Source organism: Vanellus vanellus, assembly GCF_965231255.1.
Source record: "Vanellus vanellus genome assembly, chromosome: 3".
In the NCBI taxonomy this organism is placed as follows: domain Eukaryota; kingdom Metazoa; phylum Chordata; class Aves; order Charadriiformes; family Charadriidae; genus Vanellus; species Vanellus vanellus.
In genome coordinates, this window is record NC_138907.1 from 77,071,557 (window position 1) to 77,095,287 (window position 23,731).

A 23,731-nucleotide genomic window follows, 5' to 3' on the forward strand; every position below is an offset into this window, starting at 1 on the left:
GTAGAGAAAATGTACTCCATCCCTTGAAGTGATTCCAGTGCATTAATTGCAAGCCTGATATTTATTCTTCAGCCACCCTTAGCACACTTCAGGAATATGTCTGTGTGCTACATATACATGAAAAATCATAAAAATCCATTCCGTAGGCTTTTGGAAGAAGTATTAATGACACCAAACCTTTTATAGAAGAGCAAGGCAACTAATTTTGGTGAAAGCTCGTAATTGGAAAGTCATTAGCAGTCAGTTCATGTGCTCTAGATATTTTCCAAGTACGTACCTGACTCAACAGGTTCAATCAGAACTTCTAAGCCAATTGCCATTTTTCACGGAAAATACAGTAGAAAAATATTAGCAAGAAAAGTTAGGATGCCTATGGAAGGCACAGCAACTTCTCCTCACTGGCTAATGTACAGGGAACTTTCCCACTTTGAGGCAATTCTGTGTCATGAAGCTGAAGGAGTAATTAGCCAGAAAAAAAATACTAGGTGCACGGATATACTTGAGAAGATGTACTGGGTGCTTCACTTCAAGTGCCCATATTCACCTGTGGGTCAAAATATTGAGTACTCTCCTAGGGTAGCTTCCTAGCACAGGAAGAGGAAAATGCCTCAAAGCTGGAGCAGACAGCTCCAGAAGTGGGACACCTTTTTCAGCCTGAGGCAATCTAAACTCGTTGCTCCCTCTTTCATCAGAACCAGGAAGATGTGGCGTTATCCTAGTAATACTGGGAAGAAATTATTCCCCATTCTTTCTTTTAAAACTGGTCAAGAAATACTGAAACAATCAAGAATGAAATAAGAGGTTGGAGAAAGGAAGCAAAAGAGACCATAACTCTAAAAATCCATTCATGAGCACATCTTTCTGCAAGCACAGGCATTTAAAAAGCGTGCTTTCCCCAAATCAAGATACTAGCTGATTTTAGGCACCTCATAATCAGATGAAGTTGGAAAATAGAAAGTTGAAAGCCACTACTTTTGCTGGAAAAGTTTTCTTCTCTGATGTTTAAAATTAATTTGTTGTCTTTTTAAGAAAGATAATACAGTTACATTAAAAATGCTGCTAGATGCAATCCAGAAAAATAAGGATACTTGAAACAAACTATACTGTGTGTTACTTTTCATCTGAGCTTCAGGTTGCTTAGCCTTTACAGCTAGATTTAAGAATGGAACACCACTGAATCCCATCTTCCTCAGCCATCTTTTAACAGCCCTTTGATTTAGTTTATTTGTTTTAATGATTTAAAAAAAAATAAATGAAAAAAGCAAACAAACAAAAAAAAAAAACAACCAACAAAGCCAAGTATTCCTTAGGAAACCCTCTATGCTCAGAGCCGTCTTGTTTTCCCAACACACACCAGATTGGGCTATCTTCTTTCTCAACATTTCAGGTCTACTTGCCATGTGTCCTGCAAACTAAAAAGAGGTATGTGGGTTACATGTATGAAACACTGGACCAGAAGGACCCAGTATTTGATGCAAAAGGCATAGAGACAGTTCGAAGGGACTCCTGTCCTGCTGTTTCCAAGGTAAAATACTAAATACTTACGCATTTCTTCCTGAATGAAATTACAGTATTCTGTTATGTCATTGTATATTTGTCCTTTCTCAGAGTTTCTAGTCCTTGTGAGTTGTCTGAAACTTCATCTGTTTTTCTGGTGTGGGCCATTTGAAAGATAAATTGAAGGTCTTGCACAGCATTACAAGGACTTGCACTTTCCATCTTAACTACTATCTTTCAGCCCCTAAAAACTCCATAAAAAATCCCTCAGCCCCATGTTAGTTCTCTAGAAGACCATTCTTGATCCAGTTTACTTTAACTGGAAGTAAGTATTACTCCATGATGAGTGAAGCACACTAATGTGTCTGCTAAATAGATCACTTACATAAATCTAGTTTAGCTAAAAATTAATTTAAAATAAATTTCCTTACCTGTTTATTTTAAGCTGTGTATTGAGGGGTTAAAAAGAGCAGGCTCTTGTTCTTAATCAGGTCAGTCATGCAGAAAGTCATGGCAAAATATTTTAGATGATGAAAAAACATCTTCTCTCATACTTTGGATAACCTCTGTAATTGTTGAAACACTGTTAGTGCCAGAGTATGGATAATGTAATGAATGATGTGTCAAACTGAGGAAAAAGTTGTCCAGTAATGTGTTTATGAATGTCTTTGAGTGGAAGAGAATACAAGCTGTTGTCATATTAACATTCTAGTTTGCAACTGATACTTTTTCTAAGCAGTGTATTAATATTTCCATATTGTTTACTGAATTATTTGGAATTAATTCATAATTAATAATTTTTAGTTAAACATATGTGTTCTTCTCACCTTTCTCCTTTGGTTTTAAAGATACTTGAGTGTTCTATCAAGCTGCTATTTGAAACACGGGACATAAGTCAGATCAAACAGTACGTTCAGAATCAATGCATGAAGTTACTGGAGGGAAAAGCCAGCATGCAAGACTTCATCTTTGCAAAAGAGTACAGAGGGAGCTCAGCGTACAGACCTGGATCCTGTGTACCAGCCCTGGAAATCACCAGGTAATGAGATTAAGAAGTGCTAATCATAGACATTTTTTTCTCTTGACCTTTGTACTGCCAAGTTACAGGTAGCAGTGAGAGATCTCCTTCAGATATTGTTGCAGCAGTTGGCTCTGACTTTCTTCAGTATATGAAGAGAGATCAGGCATCAGATAGTCCTAGAAAGTCATTTTGTAGTCCTGGAAAGAGCCACACGTGTTCACGAGTAAAGTCTCTCGTCAGGATGCTGTAACAGTGTGTTCACTGCTGTTACTTATGCTTTGGTTTTTGTACAAGTGCTTGACTCTCCAAGATTGCCTCATGGATATTAGATATGCTATGGATATTAGATATGCTAAAAATTGTCTCTCAGTGCTGTGAAATACATTACCAGGCATGATTTTTCATTTTTTTTAAAGTACCTTACTTAAAGTTACTATTTCATCCTGTTGATATTGTTTATCAGTAATAGATAATGCGAGCTGGCAAGCTGGCATATTTTGCCACCTTCATTAATATAAAAGGACTTCACATTAAGCTGTGCTTTTTAAATAAAATAAAATTCAAGTCCTGGTTTGATACCTGCTTCAGAGTGAATTGTCGTTTGCTTTCTGGGTACTTGAGCTCTTTTTAGTTCCCTGGCTGCTCTTCATTAAAATAATTCTTTAAGGAAGGGATAGCTACAAAGCAACCTGCATGCAAATCCAAGTGACCTGAAACAGAACGTACCTTTAGGGTTCACGTTCCAAGCTCTAAAATTTGTGTCTGATCATGAGACAAATTAAAAATGAAACAACTCGGTCCCGTGCTTCATAATAGACACTAACTTCAGTCGTCTGGAGAGCTAATCGTATAATCAGATTGGGAAGTTTACAAGCAAATGAAATAAATACGAATTTGACTCTGGATGCATTATAAAGCCTGTTTTTAAACAGGAGAATGCTTGCCTATGACCGTCGCTCGGAACCACGAGTTGGGGAGCGAGTGCCCTACGTCATTGTGTGCGGCATGCCCGGACTGCCCCTGATACAGCTGGTGAGGCGGCCCATTGAAGTCCTGCAGGATCCCAACCTGAGGCTGAATGCTACGTACTATATTACCAAACAAATTCTGCCACCGCTGGCCAGGGTGTTCTCACTTATTGGCATAGACGTCTTCAGCTGGTACCATGAGTTGCCACGGGTAAGTGCTTGAAAACAAACGGATTACAAATGCAGTGCGTCTATACGGTGTTTGCTTTTATCATGCCTTTTAATGGAATGAGGTTTATATGAGGTAGTAGCAAAGGTTATGTATTTTACAAGGCAGTGTTTGATGCCCAAACATGCAGACTTGATTTTTAGATCTTCTGTGTGATGTTGGTTTTTTTTCACTTAGTAAATCAAATTTTTGTGTCAACCCTTCTGTTCAGGGTTGATCACTTTGTCATTTTCCTGTTTTCTGACCCCTTATCATGGAAGGGACCTTGGCCAGGGATACCTTCCACTAGACCAGGTTACTCAAAGCCCCATCCAGTCTGGTCTTGAACACCTCCAGGGATGGGGCATCCACAACTTCCCTGGCCAACCTGTGTCATGCCCCACTCACAAGAGATGGGGGGGAAGTGACTCAGATTCACAAATCCCCAACAGTGTGGACTAAGGTGAGACAACTCTCAAGGTCCATACAAAAACATTTATTAGATTCCCACAGTGATTAATATATGTCTTAACTACGTCCACGATAATTGGTTAGGTATATAACAAATTATGGCAAACGGTAAAACAAAGTATGGCAAGTGATAAAGTACGCCTTGTGTTACTTTGCAACAGATACACAACAAATTATACCATGAATTATAGCAGGTGTTAAGGTATGTCTTGCATTATGTACTTAACTTTAAAAGAAAAAGAGAGAAGAAAGAGAAACAGAGGGATAAAGAAAAAGAGAGAGAGAGAGAAAGAGATCACCGGTCCTGGTTCCAGTGTTGGTCCAGCCAACGGGGGTTTCTGGTTCGTAGGAGCGCTCCTCTGTGGATCTCCAGGGAAAAAAGAGGGGTCTGCAGGGGCACTTATTTTCCCCTTTTATGTTCACGGTATGAGTACGACCCACCCCTCTGTTACGATGCTCGCGTTTCTCTCCCCCCCCAGGTGACATGTAGCATGATTTGGGTGGAGAGACAAGTCCTATAATCATGTATGTTTAGCATGATCTCGATAATCTTCATTAGCATATGCAGGAGTGTGAACTTTAATATGCATTTCGTGGATAATGAGGCAAAGGTCATTATCGGACACGGTAGCCCCTAAAACAAAGAAATTAACAAGCTTCACAAGTTGAGCAGAAAACCTTGTCTCCACAAGACTTCCCCCCCTCAGATGCATCCTGTACTGTCCAGATGAGTTTTCTCTCCTGGGTCACACAAGAGATAAGGTGTTAGCCTTGTCAGTTCTTCGAGCACAAGGCCTACATTGTCCAGACTCCACATTATCCACCCCTTGGCTGCAGCCATATCTCAAAGTCCTTGTGAGTATTTGAGACATTCCTCAGAGGGCCTTCCCCGTCTTTTGTGTCTCACCATTTGTTACAGGGAATTTACAAGTCATCCCTTACAACCTGTTCCAGTGTCTCACCACCCTGACAGTGAAGAACTTCTTCCTAATATCTAATCTGAATTTACCCTCTTCCCGTTTAAAACCAGTGCCCCTCCTCCTATCACTACACTCCCTGATAAAGAGTCCCTCCCCATCTTTCCTGCAAGCCCCCTTTAGGTACTGGAAGGATGCTATGAGGTCTTCCTGAAGCCTTCTCTTCTCCAGGCTGAACAACCCCAACTCTCTCAGTCTGTCCTCATAGGAGAGGTGCTCCAGCCCTCTGATGATCTTCAGGGCCCTCCTCTGGACTTGCTCCAACAGGTCCATGTCTTTCCTGTGCTGAGGGCTTCAGAGCTGGATGCAGTACTCCAGGTGGGGTCTCAACCAGAGCAGAGTAGAGGGGTGGAATCACCTCCCTCGACCTGCTGGCTATTCTTCTTTGGATGCAGCCCAGGATACGGTTAGCTTTCTGGGCTGCGATTGTGCATTGCCAGCTCATGTTGAGCTTCTCGTCCACCAACACCCCCAAGTCCTTCTCCTGAGGGCTGCTCTCAATCCATTCTCTGCCCAGCCTGTATTTGTGCATGGGATTGCCCCGACCTACATGCAGGACCTTGCACTTGGCCTTTTTGCACTTCATGAGGCTTGCACAGGCCCAACTCTCAAGCCTGTCCAGGTCCCTCTAGATGGCATCGCTTCCCTCCAGCGTGTTGACTGCTCCACACAGCTTGGTGTCTTATTTTGCCATAATTGTATATTTATTAGCAATACTTGTATATGCATCTATTTGGCTGTACCACGTTTTAAATCTCTCTATAATAGATGTTGGATGTCCTATTTTTCGAAGGTGTTCCGAAGATCTTTCCTCTTCATAGAAAAAGTGGTAAAGCCCAAGCAGCAGAAACCCTTTTTAAAATATCAATATCACTAGAAATTTTAAACTGACTTTCCATAAAGCTACAGAAATCATTGAGATGCAGGAAGAGAAATGTTAGATAGCTGGGTTTTAGTTTGTGATTGCCCTGACAAAAAGGGACAGTGAAAGATGGTGTCTGTGTTATTTGGTTACCGTGCCTAGTGTAGACTTCAGCAGCATAGGAATACATCGTATTTCCCACTGCAGAGTTTTAATATAGCCTTGATTTACTTCAATTCTGCTTCTTTTCTCTACCTTTCTGATGGCACTGTGACACTCACCTTAAGTATCTCCAACAAGCTGCTCTAAGAAGGCGAAAGGAGCCCTGACTCTGCAAGGCCAGGGAGCACCAGGGAGGTCATAGGGAGCAGAGCAGTTGGGTGCCTGAAGCAGGAGAGTGAAGGATAGCACAAAGCGTAAGTCATGCAGCACCAGGAGTGAGTGCAGACAACAAACTTCCCTGTGGGAGAGGGCAGTGGTGAAGCTTTATCCAGGGAAATCAGAGCGTGAGGTAGAGCCACAGACCAAAGGACACTGGCAGCTCTGTGACCGGGACCCGACCGGCACAGGGAGGCAGGATTCCGAAGGCAGCCACCGGGGCTGCAGCCAGGGCACTTTTGGAGGTGAAGTAGATCAGCACCTACAAAAGAACAACTGCAGGAGGAAGAGTTTGGGATGAGATCAGGAATTTAGTGTGTGACTGAAGATTTCTTTGTTTTCTCTTTCTCTTTTCTGGTGAGTTTCCCTGTGAAATAGGTGTGGGTGGGCTCTGTTCAATGTATCGCTTCAGGGCAAGTGCTACGCTCTTCAGAGCGATGCGGTCCATGTTAGTAATTTGTATATGAACCCGTGCCCTGAAAGCTGTGTTGCACTTTCATACTCCTTTTTTCAAATATAGACTATGTAATCTAGGAATAAGGCAAGCTGCTCTCTTAAAAGTTCATTACCCCTTAATTCTTTTTTTTAACAGATCCAAAAAGCTGCCTCGACTGCCCGCAGTGAGCTAGAAGGACGCAAAGGCACAATCTCCCAGTATTTCACGACCTTACACTGTCCCGTGTGTGATGAACTGACCCAGTACGGGATCTGTAATAAATGCAGAAGCCAGCCACAGCATGTGGCAGTGATTCTCAACCAAGAAATCCGAGAGCTGGAGCGTAAGCAGGAACAGCTGGTCAAGGTATGATTAAAGCATTGTCAGATGTCTGTCAGCTGGAGACAGGGGCTGAAATTTCAAAGGAGCGTGTTACTGAATACTCTCAACAGAAATGGGAAGTACAAACCGGGTGTTAAACGAGTTACAGCTTGTTTGCTTTTCCCATTGCTGCTGAAGGCAGCATAGCAGCTGTTGCTCTCCTTAGCTTTGTGTAAAATTGAAGGCAAAGGGGGGGGAAAGGAGGGGATCAGAACAGAAGATACTTTTCTCCTTTTCCTCTTTTTTATTAAGAGTATCTTACATGGTTTGTAGGTGCCTTTTTAATAATTACAGCGATGAAGAGTTGTAAAAGTATGAAAGAGTCACCTTTTTTGCATTAAAATAACTGATGATGTTCTAGTAACAAAAGCACTTGTCCCAGAAAGCTTATTTACTTATATGTATGGTGTGGAGGTGGTTTAGCTTGGAGGTTTTCTTGTTATCTTTCCTCTCTATAGGAATTTTCCAAGCTGTTTTCTTCCTTTGAGCTAGAAATCCATTAAGCGGGTAGCTGACTGCGCTTACGAATATATTATAGCAAAGCTGAATGCCTCCCCTCGCAGAAACATATGCATATCCTCACCTAATTTTCGTACTGTCGTATTTTATAATTAATAAATATTTTTGTTAAAATTTATTTTTAGCACTAGCATGTGAACCATTTTAAAGGCTTGTCTGAATCGCAGGGCTATAAATGTTCCTCTAGTCTAGGCATTGATTTGGCAGGCTCCCATGGGGCTCTGTTGCTAGAAAACCATTTTAATTCACTGTTCATAAATATTGCATTACTAAGGTGTGGACTTCTATTTCTTGCTGTATTTCGTAATATTTGCTCTGATCTGCATTGTAAATGGCAGTAAAGGAAGGTGATGCATGTTCTGCAGTTCTCCTGCGGTACTCTGAACCTTTTACGTTGTTTTTGTTCTGGAATAAATCAGAACTTGGCAGATTGCTCCAGCCCCACAGAAGGATCTGTGGGTTTGATGAGAACATTCTCTTGGCCCTTGCAAGGTCGGCAGGATCCGGGATCCCGCTCTAGCCAGTGTCACACGAGTCAACCTCTCTTTTAAAGCATCTGTCTTATTTTAATACGAAGATGTATAGATCCTTCACAGCTTAAATTTTTGGCTCTCTGAGATTATAAACATGCCAGAGCCAGCAGGAAACTGATGTAACACCGAATAACACATTATTTTAAAATGCAATTAAAAATTACCTGCCATAGATTAAGGCCATAGACTTCTCCCCTCTACACAAACTGATCTTAGAAAGCATCTCGGATACCACTTAGCTTGGTCCCTTGCGTTCAAACGAGCCACAGCCTCTTTCAAAAGGACTAAGGCAGACTTAGTTCTGAGGTTCTTCTAGTGATTACAATCCTGGAACAAACCCTTTAAATCCTGTTCCTTTTGGTCATGGTTGCAGGTCAGAGAACTGGTATCCTCTGAGGTGCCGCATGTGGGACTTGGCTGTGAGGGGCTGCTCCTCTCCCCCTGCTGTCAGTTTGAGTTTCTGGTCTGCAGGGACTCGGTGCTGATACAGGGCTGGCTGAGAGGGTCACTGGTGCCCAAATAATTTTAACATGGAAAGAATGAAAAGAACTAATTTTAAAGGCAAAGGATATACCTTTCATTCGTTGTTGAAACTATGCGAAAGGTAGGATAACATTGTGTAGTGTTTTGACGTTACAAAACACAAGTGTGGTTGGAAGCCAATTTCTGAGCGTTTGGAAAAACTGTTGGAGGTGGCAGATACTGGAAAAGATTAAAAACAAAAGAGCAAAGCAGAGCCCTTTAGTTTCTGGAAGCTTACCTTTGGGAAAAACTGTGCCTGCTGCTATTTTATTCCATCAGGTATCTCATGTTAAAAGTACTTTCAAGCAGCATTAACTACAGTAACGAGTAGTTCCATGAAGAAGAGCAGTGGAACCCGCCTGCATATGTATTTCTGTCTTGGGATTGATCAGCTCTGACTTGGAAAATAAAACTCTAATTGAAGCTTATCTTGAAACAGGAGTAGTTTATTAAGTCCCTTTCCTGTGTAGAGAATAAGTGCAGAATAACAGTTTTGTCTTTTTTCACTAAAAAACTTTTACACAAGAGAAGTTTATCATGGATTTAACACACTGCCCCACTTAAATCCACTCGACTTGTTTACCTTATTTTTCCAAGGGCCACCACATATAAGTAGAATTTAGTTAGCAGGATTGAAACCGGAGCAGTACCTCCAGCTGTTGATCTCTGCCCAGTTGACGGTGGCGATGCCAGCTGGCACCCGCAGGGGAACGGGCAGCCTGGCAGGGGCAGGAAAGGCGGCAGCCGAGCGCGGAGCTGCTCGGCATCTCCCCGCCTTCAGGAACAACTTGGCACTGGCTGCTGTGGGGCTCTGCCTCTTCTGCTGATGCGACGGTGGGGACTTAGTAGTCCCAAGTGATTTATGCCTTGGCTTGTGTTAAGTTTAAAATAATAATCTGGTTTGCTTTTTTATATGAACTCTAGATATGCAAGAACTGTACAGGCTGCTTTGATCGACAGATCCAATGTGTCTCCCTCAACTGTCCAGTACTTTTCAAGCTCTCCAGAGTAAGCAGAGAACTGTCAAAGGCACCGTATCTTCGCCAGCTACTTGACCAGTTTTAAATGATCTGTGTTACAGGATTCCAGGTGCTATTTTTATTTTTTTTGTTCAGTGTTTACCACACTAAGACTATTGTGCATGGTGCTTTTTCAATTCTCATCTAGTCCAGGATTTCCATTTTAACTGTTGGGTTTATTATCTGAAGAATAATGAACGCTTAACCTAACTAAATTTAAAAAGACAAAAACTACATTTGTTGACCTATGAATAGCTCACTTTTTAAGATGTACAAATTTCTTCTTTCTTTCATGTTTCTAACATACTGTTTTATAATGCTGATGTTGAAATAGCTACGTGTAACATCTTGTAAATCCATTTCAAAGTAGAAGTCAAGTTTACTTCCTGGAGGAAGGAGCACTGAAAACCTCTTGAAAAGACAAACCCATTAGTGTGTGTTCTTGAACTGTCAGTATCAAGACGTGTTACTTACATATTATCCATTCACTTTATAATTTTGTCTGCGAAATATTTTGTAAATACACTTTTTTACTTTTCAAACAACTGAGTAAAATAATGTGCAATGACTTTTATACAGATAATTTTAAAGTTGGTTGGTATATCTCCTCCTAAGTTTTGCTCGATTCCAAGTAGATTGTTATTTTGATCAGACTGTGCAAGCAGTAGTACCATGTGTAGCATTTTGAAACATTATTTTCTAAAAATTGCTGTCTTGCTTTAGCTATTAATGGGGCATTGTGAGGAACTGTGCAAAGACATTTTTGTTACAAACCTGTGGGACTGTTGCAATACTTTAAATATAAAATTTTATTCCATTTTTGCTTGTTTTGTATAGACATTTCTATTGCTTCTAAATATGCTTAAAATATTTTCTTTCCTTATGTACTGTACAGTTAAATCTTATTTGCCACCATCTTGACAAAATGTGTATTTAGAATATTTGTATAACTGTATAAAATGGAAAAGGAATTATGTGGTCAGTGCATTGTTTTCTAAACTGGAAATCATTTTGTTTTAGAAGTTAATAATGGAAACCATATTAAAGTTGAATAAAATGATATGGTAAAAATGATATGCTTTTTTTATGTTTACCCTCAATTGCGGACACCTTTGTTTCCCTCGTTTGGCACACAACTAGTAATGCGAACAAATAACTTAAGAATCCACAAAAGAGTTTCCAGCTTAAGCTTTGGGATCTAAAACCCCAGAACCAATTCTTGGAGGCCTTCCCCAAACCAGAAGGGAAACACTTCCAGTTTTCCATTAGCCAAACGGGAGTAAGTTTTAAATTTAGAAGTCCAGAGTAGCTTTGAAAAATAGAACAAAACTTTATTTACATCAAGGAACCTGAGTGCCTTCTCCAGTTAAGAATTTATTACATTCAAGACACAAGTCTATTAAATTTCACACGATACAGTACAATGTAAACCCACACCAAGCAGAATAAAAACTATTAAATATAGAACATCCACAGATTGTGATGTGCTTTTATGCAAAGTAACTAAAAAAAACCCCAACCATCAAGGCACAAAACTCTGCCTACTCCTGCATTCTAGCGTTGGTCACATACACAATAAAAATGCAAATGCCGGGACGAAGGTGGTAGCGCTTGCGGTACAATCCAGCATTTGGCAGTGCTTCAGGGAGAAATAAAAATAGTAAATGACGCTTAACTGCAAGAGGTTACCTCTAACACCGGAGTAAATGGGCAAGCGCTCATCTTCAACCCATCCCTCTTTTTATGGACAAAAATGGGATTCCTAATAATTTCAGATATCTAATCCACAGACCACAGCACTTGTCCTGAACGCAGAGATGACTTTTCTAGCATAAGCAAGGCAATGGTAAAGTAACACAGTTTACTTCAAGTAATTTCAACCCATCATAACATGTAAGTTTAAGTGTTTAAGCTTTCTGGAGGATCTGTAACTTAAAAGGCACTGTAAATAGATCCTCACTTTAACTGTATATGCCAGGAAGCAATTTACTGTGGGAGGAAATTTAAATATGTGACAACTAACATTCAGTGTCTAAACACAAGCCTTGAGGACCACCAAGGATACCTAGAGCTGCTGTCCTAGATCTGTTTTCATCTTAAATTGCTTTAAACATTTCATTTTCATTAAAGGGCAGCCCCAACTAGTAAAAGCACATTTTAGGGGATGATCAGGAGAACAAGTTCTGTAAGTATAATCCATTTCAAGTTTGAGGCCAGAATTAAGACAGTGAAGGCTCCAAGTGCTCACTAAGCCAACTCAAAATTTAGATGTCATCCAGAGAAAGGGCTCCACAGATCAATCAGACATGATTTAAGACAATTATTTGAGTTCCACTCTGTCTTCCTGCACTGCTTTTTGGAGCCTGTACTTTTGGCGAAAGGCTGCTCCGACTTTGGCATTCCAGGCTGTTGCTCTATTCCTACTGCACAGGCCTCCTGCTTTTAAGGGGGAAAATGGGGATGAATTCAAGGGACTTGTGCAGGAATTAATACAGCCAGTTAAAAAATAAATAATAAATCTTTGTTTTGCACAGTATTTTTACATTTGTTGGGAAGACATTAGTCAGAAACAAAAACAAGTGCATATATATAAGCAATAAGAGGTTACAGCATATTTCCCAATGTGGCATTAAATTCTTTTTCTGTTTTTTTTTTTTTTTGTTTGGTTGGTTTTTTTTTTAGTACTTGATTATGCAAGTTGCATGAACTATCCCTGAGAACAATCTTACATGCAGGACATTCCAATTTGGAATTTCATTCCAAAAATGAGCGTATGAATTGGGGGCTATTTAAAATCTTCCTGCTTGCCAGGTGTGTTTCTTAAACCCATTTTCTTCTGGCAACATGATCTCAGGTATGGGGAAACTTTTTTTTTTTTTTTTTTTTTTACATTGCCATCAATTCAGGTAAAGCCTATGGCTTGCAGTTACGGTGGGGAGCTGCCACAGCAACAGTTCCCCATCTGTTCTGGTTTGTCCTGCGATGAACCCAGTTTCTGCTGAAGGAAACTTGTCACCTTCGTGGTGAGGACTGGGGGAAACTCCCACAAAAGCAGAGCAGAAGCAGTTATCAAATCCTGCCCTCCCCATTCCACCAGCAGGATGTGTCCTTTACCGTGGGCTAACACCCCCTGCTTTCCACACACACGACGCGGTTACTGTAGCCTGCGGGAGGGAAAAGGACAGTTGCAGAAACACAGGCTTCATCTGCACACACTTATGTCACTACCTCTGCCACACCACTTCATTTGTTATCGTATGGAACCAATGAAACACAAAAGGCCATACAGATCTACTCCTCTTGTTCATCAAATGCCGCTGTCACATGTACCTAGAACAGGATTTGGCCTGATATTTAAAAGCATTTACCATTACTTAAAGCAAAGAAGAGAACCCCTGTGTAGCAAGTGAAATAAGTCCATACTTTAAAGTGCAGGTTCATGCATTGCACTGGAAAAGATGCCACAGAAGTGCGTGTACACACAAGGAAAAAAAAGGCAAAAACCCCACAATGTCATTTAAGTGCCGACAGCAGAGGGAGAGGGAGGCTCTTCAACATGGCAAGATGCAAAAAATTTAAGCATTTTCACTACAAGTTGATTCCTGCTTCTTACTAATTTCTCAGAAGAAAGGAAAAGGAGGCCACGAGGTTCTAAGCTGCACACTCAGAGGACAGGAGGGGGAACAAAAACAGACTTGAAAATACGCTGAACATCTAAGGTTCTGTGCTATGCTACATCTAGAGGGCTGCTGTTAGTAAATTAAACTTTGTAGCAAGGAAAATACTCAAACAGTGCAAGTAAAAAAAAAAAAACAAACATGAGCACATTCTGAGCACACAGCCTTAAAAAAAAAATAAAAATACTTAACCTACAACTCTGGAGTGTCAAGTAGACAAATTGCATGACTGCTGTTTTGGAGTCAGATTTTTGCTATTAGCTGCTCCTTTTTTTTAGCTCTTGCTGGGGAGGGCTCGCTGGCAGGACTGCTCCTTCCCAGGTCCTGCTCCTTAACAGCGACAGACCTACAAATACAAACTGCTGCTGTTCCACTAGGAAAAGTCTGCCTGGACATCATCAACCCAAAGAAACAAAACCCAAATGGCACCAACCCAACTGGCCCGGAGCAGGTCATCGTGCAGTGCAACCTGAAAGGACGGGCGCATCAGTAATTCCCTCTCATTTTCAGATTTTCATTTTAACACATCACTAAGTGTTGGCACAGGAAGCCAGAAAAGTCGTTATAACCTTAATCTAAACAACTGGCATAAAAATATAACAGCCCTATGTCAATACCATATATTAAGTAATATGTTTACATATAATTTTATCTTCTTCATACATTTCTTGATCTCACTGGTAGTGCAGTAATTAAAATCACAAATACAATCATCACAAGTACTTTCGACTATTTAGATTTGTCATCACTGTTCAACTCGTAAATCAGAATTAAGCATTATAGCAGATTAATACAACCCATTTTGTCCCCCTTCCCATATTCCACTTTTAAATGACCTAAAGGCATGGTTCCACTCCTAAAAATTAATTTTTAATTTTTTCTCATCTTAGTGACAGAACCAGGAAATTATATAGTTTGCCAGTAGTCTGACTGATTTACAGCTACTGGACATCACCTGAAATTTGACTTCATTTCCTGGTTTACGTCACACAAAGTTTCAATACAATAGAAACATTCTTTTTTCAGGAGATAAAAAAGCTCAGCATCACAGGTAACACATTTCTTTTCAATCTCGAGAAGATATTTTGTGACCAAGTGCCTCGGAACTGGACCTTCCACCCACCCCCAAAAACTGAGTGGTCTGAGCAGTCCCCTTCTTTCCTAGTTAGTTCTCATTACAGTATATATTACTTAAATTCATGCCTCACATTTAGAAAACATCTCAAGTTTTAATGTTTTTGGTATAGTCTATACATTTTATCATGTTACCCCATTCCCGGCATGGTGGACTCTCCCACTCCGAGACACATCGCTGTAGACTGAAAATGAAAGAGGAGAAAGGGCCGGACACGCTGAGCTCTGGGCCACTACAAAAGAATTCTTGAATCACTTTACAAGAAGAGCTACAATTCAATTGCATTTCACCTTAAAAAACAAGAAAAGAAAGTCAGCTTTCACTTTAATCATTCTTCTCCCGGTCAACATTCACGTTTTTTCTCCCAGGGGAGCCCCCAGCAACCGCTGGAGAATTGCGCAGTACATCATCCAGATGGGACTGGAGAGAGACTGGGGCTGGAGAGTCCCCTGGTATCTTTCGGGAGGTCTCTATCACAGAGTTTCTCAGTGTGTCATTCATTTCTATCACCTCAAAGTCTGCTTCGTTCCACTCTCCCGCATCCTCCTCATCCTCTTCGTCCTCATTAAGCCCCGAGTTTGACAACAAAGCTTTCCGGTCCTCGCTCTCACTCCTTTCTTTCAAGTCGCTCTCACCGGGAGAGTTGGCCAATTTGTACATCAGAGGGAAGAGGATAACTGTCATTGCAGAAGTCACCACGGCAGTGTACATAACTACAGGAACGTGGTGCAACCTCCCTTGAAGATACCCCACGGCAGCAGGAATGCACATCTCGCCCAGCGCGGCACCGATCACAAAGAGAGAAGCCGATTTTCCTTGCACGACCGTGTACTGTTCTATCCAGGAAATGCCGCTGGGAAAGATGGTGGCCATTGACGCTCCGTACACGGCGGTTCCAACCCACAGGGAGGCTGGGTACCTCGCAAAGAAGGCCAGGCAAAAAGAGGAGACGGCAGAGCCTATGATGCTCAGCAGGATCATGGTGCCAGGGTACAAGCACGCAGCACAGAATATTGCCACTCCTCTGCAAGCGGCAAACGCACCCCAGAAGACAGAATTCAAAGCAGCTGCTTCGTTTTCTTTCATCTCGGCAAAGACCTTTGCGTAAGTAAATATGTAAGAGCCGTAAGTGACCTCCGCTCCAACATAGAAGAGGAAGAAGATGAACAGGAGAGTGATAAGGGCATAGTGGTATTTGGCAAACATGCATTTCTGCAAAGAAGCCTTGGATTTGTCTCGAGCTGAGCTGCCCTTTGAATACAAAATAAAAAAGAAGAAAGAAACAAACAGAAGATAGGTCCCTATGACAACATAGGACCACAAAAAATCTGCACCAAGACGGTGTTTCAGCGCTGACGCAGCTGATGCAGCTGATGCTGTCGGCACAGACCTCCAGACAGACTGGTTTGTGTTTTCAGCCACTGGAAAGTCTTTAGATTCGGAGCCTCCCAAGGCCATTTTAGCCAGGATCGGAGCCACAAACGCGCCGGCAGCAAAACTGAAGTGTAAGGCCTGCATGTGTGGCCCAGCCTCTGCTCCCCAGGTATTCAGTGCCAGCACGTTGCCACCTGCAGATCGGAGAGAGGAGGATTCAGTCAGTTCAGTCTGAAACCAGATATTGGTTAAAAAAAAAAAAAACAAACCAAACCCAACCGCAACCTGTATTGTTAACTCAATTTGCAATAATACCAGGTTTAGCAAATACAATGTGCAAAATTGTGGTTAACTGAAATTATGCCTGTAAGCACCTTAAACCCACGTGATCACCTGAACATTACAAGGGTATTCACAGCAGTCAAAATGAAGAGCCACACACTGGCTTCATCCAGCAACAATGACTGTACTTAATTACCCTACTTGACAATTTGCAGCATTTACCAGCTTTTATTCAAAAGAGCAAATTTAACTGCTTCTCGTTTCTGTACGTTTTAAAAGCTACAATGCACAACGCAAAGAATCAGGGGCCTCATTAAACAGCATCCCGGGAAACATCAAGAATCGCTTGCTTCTGATGGGCTGGGACTACCCCAACTGCGTTCAAATGACTTCCCAGAAGTGAAAAGGTTTACAGTAATATCACTGCAGAGACCAAACTACAATACCCTCAGATCAACAATAATGCTAGAAAATAACATCTCGGAGAGACATTCTTAAGTAGTCCCTGAGAAGAAGGCAGGAAAATAAGAACAGTAACTAAATTCCTGTGCTGCAGTACAGCAACCCTTGTCATGCAGCACTAACACGCTTCCAAATTAATTCAGTTACACTCTACCACCTTGCTCTTCGTTTCTCCTGCTGGGAAGTCTCCCCGCCTCAACGGTCTGACTTCCAAGCAGCATTGGAGGCATTTTCACACTGAAGGCATTTTCACAATAAGCCAACAGGATTTTCCCATATGAAGAAATTTTTAAACCAAGCGCCATGTATAATGATCCTACCAGAGGCAACAAATACACCTCTGCACTCAGTTTATTTAGCATAACCTGTGCCACGCAAACCCATCATTTTCATTACCGGATCCTGTATCGTGCTCTCTTCTTCAGTGTTAACAGAGCTCCCTCAAGCTCCGCAGAATTAGGTCAGATACTTCACATGTGCAGCCTCTGTGTTGCCTACCAGCCAAGCCACCAAAACCAGGCCCTGGCTGGGATGCTTCTACAGCTGTAGGTACAGCTAGGCTAATTCATTAGCCAGCTCTTATTCAGAAATAACCCTGCCCCAAAGCCGGTCAACTGGATCCAGTTGTACCTTGCTGGCTAGTGAGCAACCAGAGGCTCCCCAAGTAAGCCAAAAAAGTCAGCACACTGCTGGCACATCACTGGAGAGGTGCCAGGTGAAGTGGCCGCCTGTTGCAGCTTCACCACCGCCTCCTACAGCAACGCCAGAACACTCCACCACTGACATGTTCCTGGTTGTTTCCTGATCCCTGTCTGCAAGTATGTGTTATCCAGTCGGCTCTAAGCATGTTTAGGTCTCTTGTTGTGGCCTCACGTCTTGATCCAAACTGCCTGCTAGAGCCAGCCGTCACTAACTCATCCTTTCTACGCCATGCCCAATAAACTAACTTCCATAGGAATTTCTTTTTCATACCTCTGGTATAACTGACATTTCCAACCACACCTGTAGACATTTGCTCTACAACTTCAGCAGCACATCTTCCTCCAATCAGGAGCTTCTACTAAGAAACTGGTTTTCAACAGGTTCCCAGCAAAAGTGGTTTTTCCAGGCTGTTTGCAGTATGCATATCACAGACACACAATTTGGGGCACAGAATAAATTTGTATTCCCAAAGACCTAAGCGAAGCTGGCCAAGGGCAGCAAATATTCCTTAATTCAGGGAGATGGATGACATGGTTCTGTAAGTGAGCTATGGCAGTAAAAGTCTGCTGTGACTCCCCAAACGCCACCTGGTATGGTGGCGCAGCCCCCCTGGGCCACACTGCGATGTCAGGGCAAGCCAACATTGTGTTCTTGTCTCGGTTACAAGTGCAGCAAGTTGAAATGATCTGGCACTCCCTAACCGTACCTGAAACTCCTGCTGCCTTGATCATAGCCTGATCTGGAAGGTACCAGAATTACCTCACAAGAATTGTGGCCAAAAACGGAAAAACACTGACCAAGTCAATCATCTCATGACCCTATCAATAGCGACCCTAAATGAGACACTTTAAGCTCTCTGGGATCGCAGCAGACTGACCCAGTATCTCCCCCTGAGCTGGGACGCTTCTCAGGGTAGATTTCACGGGGTTCAAAGATCATCCGCTGATACATGCCGATGAAGGAGAAGGATTGTCTGCTGACAAACGCCAACAAAGGAGAAGAGTGAGTAATTCACTACAATTAGATTTCTCAAGGTTCAAAGATTGTTTGGTACCAATAATTTACTACAATTTGAAAAAAAGAGAAAAATCTTTTTTTTCTAACCATAGGCTAAGCTCTATACCTGTCTGTCTGTGTGTGTGTGATTTGATTTAGGAAACCCTGTCCTAAGTCTCATGAGAACCTTGCCATTCTTGAATCTCTAATTAAGTCACTGTGTTGATTATACCAAATTTTGTTAAATCACTCTGTTAATATTGTTAAATATTATACAACCTAATCCTGTGCTTTACCATAACAGTGTTAATAAACCTTAAATTGCTGCTACCTCAAAGTTGTGTAGGATCCAAAATCACTCATACACGACACCTGGCCAGTTTTAGGTGGCCAACTCTCCAACACCGCAACTGTGAGAATCTCTCTCTCAAACACCAGGGCTTCTCAGGACTTAGTTCCAGCTGGCACTAATGAACAGTAACACAACCAGCTTCCTGTAGATGAGCAATTTAAAGAAAACACTGTCAAAAGAACATGTGACACTTTCTTTACATCTGTAATTGCCCATTGAAGTGTGTATTTATCTTCTCCAGGAAGCAAGAGATACCCTGCTCCCCACGCCCCTTAAAGACGGCCTATTACAGAGACACAAACACTCCAAGTCTCAGGACCAGAATAATCCAAGAATCCCGGCCATGTAAAACAGCTCCCCTCTTTTCTTTCAAGATGTGTCACATGAAATACCAGCAACTGTTTTGGTGAGCTTGAACTTTCCAATTAGTTTGGTGAAGGAACTATCAGACCACGTGGTCCCTTACCTGTGTCTAGAATTCCCATGGAAGCTCCAATAACTGACATTAAGACTGTTAACAGCAGGGATTTCTCACACCAGGGTATCCCATAAAGACCAACAGTTGTTCCAAACATGGATAATGCTGGAAAAGTTAAAAACAAAACAAAACAAAAAAGCCAGATACTACAGCTTCAATTTAAACTACAAAACATACAGAAGACCAAGAAGTACAAAAACATTCATCGTTATTACAGTTACAGATAATGCTAATAGGTGAGGTAACCTAATTACGTCTATTCAGGATTAGCAGAATCAGCTAGAAGGTTCAACAGAATCATTTTTCACTTGGAGAAAGGGTATTTCATCAGAATATAAACACTACATGAAAAACCTGTTTTGCTGAAGCTTTGTTTGCAAAGGGAGTAGTACCTGCTGCTAAAACACTAAGAAGTCTTTTCCTGCAAACTTTTGATTTAGAAGTGCTATTTCAGTATCTTCTGCAAACTTCTGATCTAGAAATGTTACTTTGCCACGGAAGAAGTGAAACGCGTTTTTGAACAGTATGAAGTTTTCCCTCTGAGAACTACAGAGCATTAAATTTGGCTCCATTTTAAGAGAACCCAAATCACTAAACTCTTAAAGTCCTATAAAGTGATTGCACCTTGGCCAACAAGCAACCTCCATATAAAAATGCTGAGTTTCATTTATATTCTGTTCTCACATGAGGGATGTATTCCAAGGGATTTCTGGAGTTTTAAGGGACAGAACAACAAAACTTATCATAAATCTAGCAGCAATGCGTTAACTGTATTAGTTTTGCTATTATTAACTAGACTTAAAATACACCATTTAAAAAAAATATTTTTAACGGATAGAAATTGGTTTTGTTACGATTTGGGAGGAAGTTCAGCACTTAAATTCTGTGCTTATAATCACCTTCATAATAAAATGATCCGTAATTAATATCTTGAATATACAGTTTTAGGTTTTTAAAAAGCTTGTACCAGTTCAGACGCCTATTATTTTTCAAATCAATACTTGATTGATAAGCGGGGCAGATATATCAGTCCCCTTTGATCTTTAAGAACTTATGTTAATTCCAAACAAAAACAACAATGGAAAAAATAAATATCCAGAATCCTAGAGCCCTAGCAAGATACTTGGAATACATGCCTCAAAACATTTTTGAAGGCTATTTTGAAACCTCATCATGAGCTGCACAGAGAAAAAGCTAAAGATGGGGCATATTAAGTACAGCTTCTCAGATGTCCCACTCAGAGCTGAAAAGTAACTTGTCAGCAAGTTCTCAGTTGTCCACTCCAGCTCTTCACCTGAAGACCAGTACTTAAAAGCTTCCTTGACAAAGTCAGATCATTTCTTCAATTTTTTCTCTGTACAGTAGCAGAGTTTCAGAAGTTGAAAGATGGGAGGTAAAACCACACAAGCCAAAATCTCTTACAGGCAGCCGTCAGATGACAGAAATGAGAGAAGATTCAGTAGTTCAACTTGTGCTTTTGCCATAAGCACTAGCAAATTGGAAAGGATTAGGAGATGAATCATTTTCCAAGCATTGTTGACAGACAGCTATCTTGTCTGATACCTCAGGAAAAAAAGCAAATACTAAACTATTTCAAATTAACACTCACTTCCATAGGTGTATTAATTCCATTATGGAAGGTAAAGTCTCAAATGTCAGACACAAACAACTCCGACCTCATCAGATGTACAAGGAAGCTAAAGGAAACCCACTTCACAGGTGTTACAGAGGAGAGGAATAAAGAACAGGGAGGAGACTAAATAAAGACATCTTAGAACAAGAGCAAATAAGAAGAACTGATCCAGGAAGATAAAGACAAGAAGCGAGGCGGGGGGAAGAGAAAAGAGACAGGCATGACTACTCCTGGTAGTGGGAGACAGTGGGGATAAGAACAGACTTAGTCCAAACGCTAGCAATGGAAAATTGGGTCTTCTCATATTCTCTGAACTGACCCTGTGATGACAGCACAGTTGTCAGGGGAAGCACAGTTCTGTTTGAATTTCCCACAGTAAAAATTATGCAAAGGAGAAGGAAAAGAGCATGCCCCAGTACCTGCTTCAGTCCCTAACTTACAGCACGAAGGCACATGCTGCCATTGCTGCACTTGAAAGATAAAAAAAAAGACAGGGGTTCCACTATTTTAGGTGTGCTCCAAGAATCGCTACCTGAATGAGACACTAATGTGACTCTGAAGGGAGCACCTCATTTCTGGATGGAGGGTGGCTCTGGCAACCTGACGGCTGGGCAGCCCTGCTCTGCCAGAATGAAGACAGTCCTGTGCTACTAACAGGAGAGCTCCCACGTGTCTAGAAATCTAATAAGATCATAAACTGTGGTTCCTATAGAGCTTAAACATTTTCAAAGCTAGACAGCAACTGAGCAGCAAGTTTCCACCATCACAGGTGGTATTTAATATTTTTCCACTTCAAATAAGTTCTAATTTGATTAAGGCCTGACAGTCAAACTCTCACACTTTTTTGTCCAGGACAGGAAGATGATCGCTTCTGCTAAGCTTTAAGAAGGGGGAGGCTTTTACGAAGCTCTCCCCACAGATGCGTACCTCAGCGTGACTGCTGGATGTTTCCGTTATGTGCAAATGAAAGCCAAAACACAGCTTCCCCTGTTTTGTTTATGCATTTCATATAGTGACATTACAGAAGCTCGTATGTTCCAAGAGGATCTACACTAAGTATATTACTTCACAGAATGGTCAGGGTTGGAAGGGACCTCTGGAGACCATCTAGTCCAACCCCCCTGCCAGAGCAGGGTCACCTACAGCAGGTTGCTCAGGACAGCGTCCAGGCGGGTTTTCAATGTCTCCAGAGTGGGAGACTCCACCACCTCTCTGGGCAGCCTGTTCCTGTGCTCTGCCACCCTCAAAGTAAAGAAGTCCCTCCTCATGTTAAGATGGAACTTCCTATGCTCAAGTTTATGCCCGTTACCTCTTGTTCTATCACTGTACTTGATACAAAAGAAAAAAATTAAAGCCAGCTGGACTTTTTTTGTCCTAACCAAAGGCACCTTTTGGTCAATCCAAACAGGTTTTGTCAGTCCAAAACCAGTTACCGCTATCAACGCGCCCAGCGAGCCCCAACCACTTGGAAAACAGGCTGTAATGCCCAGACGCACACGGTGACAGCAAACGAACAGCACCGACTATCCCGATAGCGAACGGCAGCAGAAGCGCCGGCGGTGGGTCACGGGGAACGGCACCACACGCCGAAGGCCCCCGCTTGTCGTCTCTCGCCACCTCCGCGCCAAGGCGACACCTCTCCCCGGCGGCCGCGCCAGCCAAAGCCAAGCGAAACTCGACCCCAGCGCCTTCCGAGGGAGCCATTTCCCTCAGGGCCGGCGGCCGTAGCTCTGCCCGCGGCTGCGGCGAGGGCGGCCCGGCCCGGCCCGGTACTCACCAAGGAGGAGGTGGGCGTTCATGCAGTCGAAGAGCACCCCGCCGAGCACCGACCCGCCCAGGTAGCCCAGGGACCGGCCCACGAAGATGTAGTAGATGTCGCTGACGTTCTTGTGAACGTTGGCGGCCAGGTTGGGGAAGGTGGGCCCCAGCACCGCGATGCTCATCCCCTGCAAGGCACAGTCAAGGGGGTGAAGCGGCGCGGCCGGCGGGGAAGGGGCCGCAGGTGCGGTGAGGCGCCCGCCCGCTCCCCGTACTCACCAGCCCCAGGAAGGCCGCGCACAGCGCACCGGAGATGCTCCACCGCAGCGCGGCTCCCTCCCCGCCCCGGCCGCATCGCCAGCCGCCACCGCCGACCACCGCCACCTCCGCCTGCGGCGCGGCGGGGAGGCGCGGCCCCGCCGCCGCCGCCGCCTCCCCCGGGGCGGCGAACCGGACGTGCTTCTTCCGTTCGGCGCCTGCCATGGCTCCTCGCGCCGCGGCGGCGCCGGCACCAACGGCCGCTGCGGCCGCGGGACTGCCGGCCCCGCCCCTTCGCGCGGCGGCACGGGGAGGGGAGCGGGGACTACATTTCCCGGCGTGCTCGGCGCCGCCGGAGGCCCCGCCCACGGCAGTTGCCGCGGAGACGGGTCCGTGTGGAAGATGGCGGCGGGTCGGCATCTCTCGTCCCCGCTTTTACCTTATTTTGAAGAGTTTTTCCAGCGCCTGCCGCCTCCGGCCCGGTGTTTATGACTGGTGTTACTGGGGCAATTAGCACCTGAACTTGCACACTGCAAATGGCTACAGCCCTATGCCGTAACTGCTTCCGTTATAATACTGATAATAATTAAACGTGCCCTTGTGAAACCAGAAACTGGGGGCTAAATGCAGGCCTCACTGAACAAAAATATAATAATCAAGTTTTTCAATAGAACTAAAAAATTCTACTTATTTAGGATCCCCTTTTATAAGTAATATGCCTTGTACGCACGGGGCAGACACAAAGCAGGTGCCATTTTTGTTGCCTGTTTTGTTTTGAATCAGTGTTGGCACATAACTCAAACCATACTGGACCTTTCAACTTAGCATAGAA

At 42.9% G+C, this 23,731-nt stretch overlaps 2 protein-coding genes across 2 annotated transcripts in view; one reads left to right on the plus strand and one right to left on the minus strand.

Annotated features, from left to right (window-relative positions):
* REV3L (REV3 like, DNA directed polymerase zeta catalytic subunit) overlaps positions 1–10,852 on the plus strand; it is a gene marked incomplete at its 5' end in the record, with an annotated part of 135,202 nt that extends 124,350 nt beyond the window's left edge. Inside the window, 5 exons of the mRNA XM_082480731.1 lie at positions 1,388–1,525; positions 2,346–2,536; positions 3,451–3,697; positions 6,975–7,184; positions 9,698–10,852. Coding sequence (XP_082336857.1) covers positions 1,388–1,525; positions 2,346–2,536; positions 3,451–3,697; positions 6,975–7,184; positions 9,698–9,838 — 927 coding nt within the window. The 3' untranslated portion in view covers positions 9,839–10,852. The remainder of the gene's footprint in view (positions 1–1,387; positions 1,526–2,345; positions 2,537–3,450; positions 3,698–6,974; positions 7,185–9,697) is intronic.
* Positions 10,853–14,744: 3,892 nt separating this feature from the next.
* Positions 14,745–23,124, minus strand: MFSD4B (major facilitator superfamily domain containing 4B; the record flags this gene model as incomplete). Its single annotated transcript, XM_082480554.1, is given in 4 exon segments — positions 14,745–16,172; positions 19,239–19,355; positions 22,661–22,851; positions 22,853–23,124. Coding segments are annotated over 4 exon segments (1,824 nt in total). The 3' UTR covers positions 14,745–14,928.
* Positions 23,125–23,731: the final 607 nt, after the last annotated feature.